Source organism: Glycine soja, chromosome 14 (genome assembly GCF_004193775.1).
Source record: "Glycine soja cultivar W05 chromosome 14, ASM419377v2, whole genome shotgun sequence".
Classification (NCBI taxonomy): domain Eukaryota; kingdom Viridiplantae; phylum Streptophyta; class Magnoliopsida; order Fabales; family Fabaceae; genus Glycine; species Glycine soja.
In genome coordinates, this window is record NC_041015.1 from 34951657 (window position 1) to 34959922 (window position 8266).

General features: G+C 35.9%; 1 protein-coding gene across 1 annotated transcript; it reads right to left on the reverse strand.

Moving 5' to 3' along the window:
• Nucleotides 1-2100: 2100 nt before the first annotated feature.
• Nucleotides 2101-2610, reverse strand: LOC114384017 (protein MAIN-LIKE 2-like). The gene has a single exon (XM_028343698.1). The coding sequence runs from the start codon at nucleotides 2608-2610 to the stop codon at nucleotides 2101-2103; it is 510 nt and encodes a 169-aa protein (XP_028199499.1).
• Between the last annotated feature and the right edge of the window lie 5656 nt (nucleotides 2611-8266).

Sequence of the window (8266 nt, forward strand, 5' to 3'; positions counted from 1 at the left end):
ACAATGATATTGTCATGCCTCATGATTCCAATTGCCATTAAAACAACAACCTTACTGTAACACCTCGAGATTCCAAAACCCCTTTACACGACTATCTTATTGTCAAGCCTCTAGCTTCCAAAGCATGCCTACCTCTATATTTAATTGCATGATATCACCTTATTATTTGCACAGTTACATCAAAGTGTCAGCGAGCCAGAAAAGAATAGTGCATGAAAAATGAGTTCAACCCCAATTTGTGTGTTCATTTATGTCAATGGTGAGATCACCCGCAATTCAACTGGAAACACAATTTTCACCAATGACAACACAAGATCAATGTTGTTGTATCCAACGATGATGTTGGCCGACATAACCAGTGTAATATAATCATCAATTACAGATGTTGATGTTTCTTCCACAATTACTTCAATGTGGTATCGTTGTCCTATACACGAAATTAATGGACATGTTGAGTATACGGCATGTCCAATTATTGATGAAGAAGATGTTTGGTGCATGTTTAATACATTAGCAAACATGCAAAGTGTAATATGTATGGAACTTAGAGTTGAAGTTCACTTCTCGACCACTGTCTCACGTTAATGGCCTAATTTGGACGGAGATGGAGCAGAAGTTGAATAGTTCCATGAAATTAGAATAAACTATTTAACATATGTTGTTGTATTGCTTTTAATTACTTGTTAGTTTTTATTATGTATTTGGCATTTGTTTGATGTGTTTGCATGATGTTGTTCAGTTGTCATTTTCGTTTGTCATGAGGGTACTCAATTAAATTGTAAAATTAGAAGAGCATGAAGATAATATAAGTCGAAAAGTTCAACATAAGTTAATTGCATAATGATATTTTCATCATACAACAAATTTTACTACTTAATCCCCATAATGATGTCCTGTTCCACATGGAGGGCGTCTCCTGTTACGTCCTGAATTTCAACATGGGCGTTCATCTGGTAAGTCATGCAGTGATGGACTATTCTCTTGTACATCTTGGCTAAACATCAAATTGAAACTTGGTTCCACTTTGTTCTATAGGCTATGCATGTATTCACGAGCTGATGCTAGCGTGCCACAATCAGTTCCAAAAACATTGCTCAGGAAATCATCTGGTTGGACAATCAGTGAAGTGTAGTCCATGTTCGAAGTACTAGGAAAAGCGTAATCTGTCATGGGGGAAATTGGTGTGTATGTGGGTGGAATGTAATCTGTCATGGGGGGAATTGGTGTGTATGTAGGATTACATTCTGGTTGCACGATGTTTGTTGCCCTTGACGATTGCCCAGTTTCAAAATTCATTGGCGATTGCATATTTAAAAAAATAATAGTATTACTTTGATACCACGCCATGTATTCCTGAGAATGCTTTGTATGCCCTATAATAGGTTGTCCCTGTAAAACCATTGATTGACGTTGTTGCCAATACCTGATCCACTTTGCATGTTTTTTCGCCCAATTTGTGTCAGTTCGACCTCGCATCTCGATTTTTTGAAGTTTGTCCATGTTTCTTGGGGGATTTGGTATGTCTTGTCGGAGGCGGAACTGAAGTTTAACTCTATCTGCTTGGTGCCATTCTACTATTGAGAAACAAATTAGAGGGGTGCAGGCTATCCATATGGAGGAGTCTATGAAAGCTATCGACTCCAAAGCATCCAAAAAGGGAGATATGGATACCATAAGAACTAAAATAATACAACATGAATAATTTAATTAATTATTAAAAACACAAAACTCAACATTATTTTTATGTAACTCACACTTTATTTATTACCTATTCAACTGTCATGTGGTCTAATCTCATTCTATAACCAATGACATCTCCATGTGGTGTACCAGTAAAGCTTAATCCACTGCCACTCCATCTAATAAATTAAAAATTATTAATTTAATTGATACTATGCTAATCATATAACAATGAATTTGAGATTCATATTACCTCGTAACCAATGGATACGATGGTGTCCGATTAACTCTTGCTGCAATGAAGGGCATGCAATACCATGCCCAAGATTGCAACAATGACGCACAACTACTCATGGTTTTGGCATCAAGGTCAATGGCCCTACACATGTCTCTATACAGCATTGCCAAACAAACAGAGCCCTAACTATACCGCCTGACTCGGTCAAGATTATCCAAGACAATGAGGTACATCAAATGAACCTGATTTCCCATCTTGTCTAGCATTAATACCCCACCAATTAGCCATAAAATGTAAGCTCTACAATGTGCTTCTAACTGTTGTTGTGTCGGTTCCAAGGGAAGCGGTGGCATATTATCTTGCAACCACTTAAGCTTAATGGTAGAGCCTACTACTACTTCTCCCTTTGGCAAAACAACACCCAAATATTGTTCACACATTTCCTCCCAATCATAGTAGGTTGCACCAGTGATTGGCCTACCATCGACCCTTATGCCAAGTTGTAGTGTTGCATCCTCCAGTATAATTGTACATTCTCCAACAGAAAGATGAAAAGTGTGTGTCTCTGGTCTCCATCGCTCAACAAGTGCAGTCACTAGATGATGATCAATTTTGAAGTGGCGTAATTTTGCCACATCAGCAAACCCAATATGAAAAGGCAATGGCTCAATTAAAGGATAAGGAGCGAGCATCGAATGACAATAGGAAATGATTACTGGGGGTTGTCCATGTAAAACAAAAGTTACATTTTTTTAATTGTTACGACAAGAAAAGATTATAATATCATCTAATTGGTACTTACCATGTTTTGTATCTTTGAAACTCGGTGACATTCTTGTTTCCATAACAATGTTGTTGCCTCCATTCTCACTTAACACAATGAAATGATTTGAAATTTAATTCCTGATATTCAGCAAGAGCAGGAGAATGAAATAAGCTGCCCGCGAACGTATTTATAGGTGGAACAATGCTCACTTACTATTCACCATACTATTCACTTATTGTTCATGTCGGGAATCCTGCAGCAATACTGCGTGTGACACCCTCTACCCCGACATATATGTAAATAAATAAAATATATAAAAATATCGGTAACCAAATTCAAATGGGTAAAAGGTTCACATTCACTTTTCTAACCCATAATAAAACTTGTTCAAATAATTAATAAATCATTTCGGCTCAAAACAAGGTTGTCAAAATTTACAAAAATATTTTGTTAAATTAGTGAGATAAAATAAAATAGACTAACATCATGCAATTAATATAAAAACTTATGCCCCACTGTCACATCCTATCAGAGCATTGTGTCTCAACATCCTTCAGCACAAGGTTCCTTAAAGCACTTCACCTAGCCATCTGCTCCTCCGAACACAAAGTTCAAGATCATCACAGGATCCAAACACAAACAACGCACAAGGAGTGAGTTATCACATTCCTAACTAATAGTGAAAAATAGGAAAACACATAGGTATAAATATTATATAACAAAATACAATTTACTTGAGCATAATTCACGTTATTTCACTACACGTCTCATTCGTTTTCACAACATTCGCATACTCAATAGTCAAAACACAATATCATCAAATCAATCAATATAGAACAATACACAAGTGTTATGCAGAAGATACACTAAGAGTCACTCATGTATGCAATGTGGTACAATGTCAGTGAAAAACCTCGTCGGGCGCCTAGGAGTTCATGACAAGACGAACCACACACCAGCAAGTCAAGTCACTCTCACTAGGTAATATCATAGGGAGACCAGTCAGGGTCACAGTGTTTTGCGAGAATGTTTCAACCGTATGAGATCAGCATAGGCTTAAAGGAGCACTCAAACCGGGTGACCCCCAAGGACTACACTTCGAAGAGTCCGTCAGGGCCTCTCCCTCCTGATTCAAGTTCAACCCAGAAAACATTTTAGCACACAGACTCTATTTATGAACTGTACAAAACACACGACTCCGCAATTGTTCTCAAATATTTTTAACTCGCCGCCCTTTAAGGGTCTTAGCATTAACTCATTGCCCTTAAAGGGTCTTGGCATTAACTTGTCACACTTAAAGGGACTTAGCATTAACTCGTCGCCCTTAAAGGGTCTTATAGTCGTGTGATTGTACAATCCACAGGTTACAACTCAATGCACAGAACATCTCAATCACGTGCATACTCAGTTTATCACATACACTCGATCTCAATTACAATGGTATAATCTCAAAATAGCATGTTATCACACCTCATGAATCATATTCACTTTACCTATAAACTATGCGATACACACAACTACTCAATTATTTTCAAAATCATTTTAACTCGTCGCGCTTGTGATTAAACACGTCGGGTACAATGGATCCCATCACAATACTCATCACGCAAAACTCGTCGCCCTTAAAGGGTCTTACAGTTGTGTGATTGCACAATTCATAGCTCACAACACAATACACATCTGAATATACATGTATTCAACCATTCATCACATGTTCAATTCACCACATACTCACAATTTGAATCAACATTTCATATCCTCAATATAACAATTTATACAAAAGACTATCACAACCTGGGGACTAAAACCCCTCAAATAATATTACACAACTATATCAAAATCATAGGTCAAAATATACAAATATCAAGAGCACAATTTATCAAGCAATTCTCATCAGAACATCAATATTTTATTTATAATCATAAAGGAAAAATTGCAATTTAATAAATTTCTCAATTTAATCCTCTAAGGATCCCTACACATGTTCTAATTAACCCCCAATTGTGAATAACCCATCCCTTACCTCTAAGCAGACTCACGTGTCTTCCGACAACGATAGAGACATCTCTAACAAGTTCCTGAGATTCCTCTAGTTGCTCTGATAGGGTTCCCAAACGTTAGAGAGAATGAGAAGGGATTGAAGCCTCCATTTTTACTATCTTCATGCGGTTCCTTTTTCTCCCTCCACAAATATTATCACGCAAATCCCAACGGTGAAAGTGCGGGAAATTGAATTTCAAACAACATATCCAAATTTGACTACAATCCAACGGTTAACAAATCTAGAATCATAGTTTTACCGAGACAGTTTTGGGTTTCTGTGGGAAAATAAAAGGCTACAATGCGAAGGGTTTTCCTCTAAGCCCATACATGATTTTGAAATTCCCAATGGTGAGAATGCTCAGAATTGAGTTGTGAACCTGTTTCTTAAATTTCACGACGATCCAACGATGAATGAGTCTGATATCGTCATTTTTATGAGACATGTTTGGTGGTCTGTGGGAAAAGAGAGGTTGAGAAGGGAAAACAAAATTGAGACGCGAAGGAGGCAGCTGAGGAGTCAGTCTGATAACTAACGTAGCATTTTTCTATTTATAGCTAGGGGTATTCACGACTTATTATTTACTCTATTTATTTATTTTTATTATTTTATAAAAAAAAGAAAATCTATTTTATTCTCCATCAAATGAATAATAAAATACCCTTTTTATTTTCTCTCAAACCATTATTTTAATTAATAAAGTTATTTCCCCTTATTTATTTAATTATAAAACCTCATCATTTTTTTTTCTAAAACTCTATTTATTTACAAATAAAAATCGTTTTTGAATTAGTTTACGAAAATTGGGATGTTACAATTCTTCCCCCCTTAAAAGAAGTTTTGTCCCCGAAACTTTGCCGAAAGATCAAGAAAAAGATATTACACATATAGTTCTCAATACCAAGTTGTGTGCCGAGTTGAAACTCCTTTCCATGACTTCGATCATAAGAGTCTTCTACACTTGACAATTAATCTGGTGATCCTCGTTCCCTCAATGATAGTGTTTCATGAGTTAAGTTTTATCGCAAGAGTGACATCTCAACGATAATAGAATATGAATGGCATACTATTTGGAGTAGGATAATATCATGGGAGACACTGATGACAATTTGAAACAAACAAACATACACAAGATAACGCGACTGACCACATGGTCAACTTTTTTCCAAACATTGGATAGTTCAAGGAAAACAAAATAAGTTTCGAGTCTCTCACGTTCTATCAATCCTAGTCCCCAAATGGCTATCGAGAATACAGGATTTGCCTATCCTCGGGTCTAAGCCTCTTCCTTCAACACAATCTTTCTCACTTTGGTATACTTAGCTCATAACTCTCACTTAGGTTCAAGAAATTGCAACAGTTCCACTCTAAGGTTTGCTACCTAGTACTTATTGGGTGCTAATTGAATAAGCAAACAAACCACTTCTCACTTATGTAAACTTGTTCAACTTAAGGTAATCTTGACACATTTATACTCATGCCACTCTATAACTTCGCACTTGAAGTTGAGGTTTTGATTGTATTTTACGATGTCTAACTCTATAACTAGGACACTGGTCATACCAAGGGTTTCCTACTCAAGCTCCAACTACTAATCTAGTTCTAACGGTTGAAACTAAACTTCCAACAAGATTGTTAAGAATTCTACCCATATCTTCTACCTCGGATTTAACTCTTAAGGTTCTCACAACGTATCAAACTAACAGTAATGCCTCTAAAGTGTGGAAGCGAAAACCGTGGCTACAAACTTTAGGTCATACGTACAATAAATCCTTTCATGAATATTGAGTTATCGAGGAAAATTAGTCCGCTACTTGTCCTCATACAAGCACTCCTCTAAACTTAAAAATTATTTCAAATATTTTACTACTCCAATAAGGACCTACACGGCTAAGATAGCACTCAACAGTTTACAGTGGTCGACTTCTCTATGAACTTATGGCTTACTCCTTATAAGGATCTCACCTGAAAACTTAAACTTACTTGAGTAATCTCCAACAAGAATTAAGGTTAATTCAAAGAATCCTAAAATAACTTTTTGTTTCGACTACTAGTTAAGGGAATTTTATCTTAATATTAGGTTTCCTTTCATCTCAAAACAACTTATGCCCAAGAAGGATTTGTAGTTATCTTTCACCTAGATGTAGCATACTCTAAGGGTCATCTTCATCTAACTAAAATGCATAACAAAACTCTTTGCTCGAAACATGATTCCCAAGGGTCTATAACAACCTTATGATACACATAATAATTCAACTTAATTGGAATCATACTAAACACTAATCATCGAAACCACAACAAGAGCTAACTCAGGGTGGGAGATCTTGTCACGCATTCCACGAACACACATGGACATCAATCATATTATGACATGACCAGGTACACATAAAGGTCACAATAGGTACTAAGGTATTTCTTGAAGCATCCACAAACTTTTTCCATATTAAGGTAAAAAGAACTAATATTTATCTCGCTAATCATACAACTATCATCAATAATCTTTTAGGTCACCTACCTTACGCAAGAACACTCACTCTTGAATCCTTCTATGCTTAACAATTAATGTCTTACTAACTACCTTACACTCTTCTTAAGGTTCCACATTAAACCTCTTAACTATTCTTCACAACTTTTCTAACTACTTTATATTCTTAAACAATTCTTTACCTAACATTTCTCACGAACTACGGTTACAGGTTTCTAGAGGTACCACACCTACAAGACTCTCAATCTCGCACATAGGTGGTAACTAAGCATATCCTCAAGGAACACAGGTACACGTCTTACTAAGTTTGACTTTCATCTACAGGTAACAAGGATCATGCCTACTCAAGTATTTCCTCTTAAAACATCTTAACGTGATTGTCATGGGTGAAGTCTCTCTTTATTTGTAGTAGAAGTAACAAAGATAGATTATCAAGCAGTTTAACTAGACATGATTGGAATATGAGCAACCCATAACAAAATGAACACTTAAATGATTAGGAGATGGTAACTTTTAAATCAAGAGAGATCACTCATTTAGAATCAACAATAGACATTCCAAATGAATTCTAGAAACAAAAACATAATCATAGTGTACGCACATATGGAGATATCAACTATCACTTGATTGTGATAGAAACATCAATAATCCAATTGTTTGATGTAGACTCATAACACAAGTAATGAATTATACTCAAGCTTGCAAGTGAAATCGAGTTACTTGACTTAAGCACGCAACACAAAGAATAGTTTGCACTAGAATCAGAAGGTACGGTCAAAAGAGTATTCTTTATGAAATATATCTCGATACGAGTCCTTGAACTATAGAGTATCAGCAATGCTAAGAACAAGAAATCACGAACAACCATACTATCTATGCAATTAAGGCAAAACACCATACTACAAGCATACCTAGAATTATAAGGTTCTTATAATAAGTATACAACGTACATATAAGAAGTAAGAATTAAATAGTTAATAAGGATGTATTAAGGAATCACAAACTTCGACTACTACATTCACGACTACACACAAAATAAAGGGAGTTAAGTAGTCA

Bases quoted from the DNA above. Each gene is read 5' to 3' on its own strand.
- LOC114384017 (XM_028343698.1), bottom strand. From the start codon at position 2,610: ATGCTCGCTCCTTATCCTTTAATTGAGCCATTGCCTTTTCATATTGGG.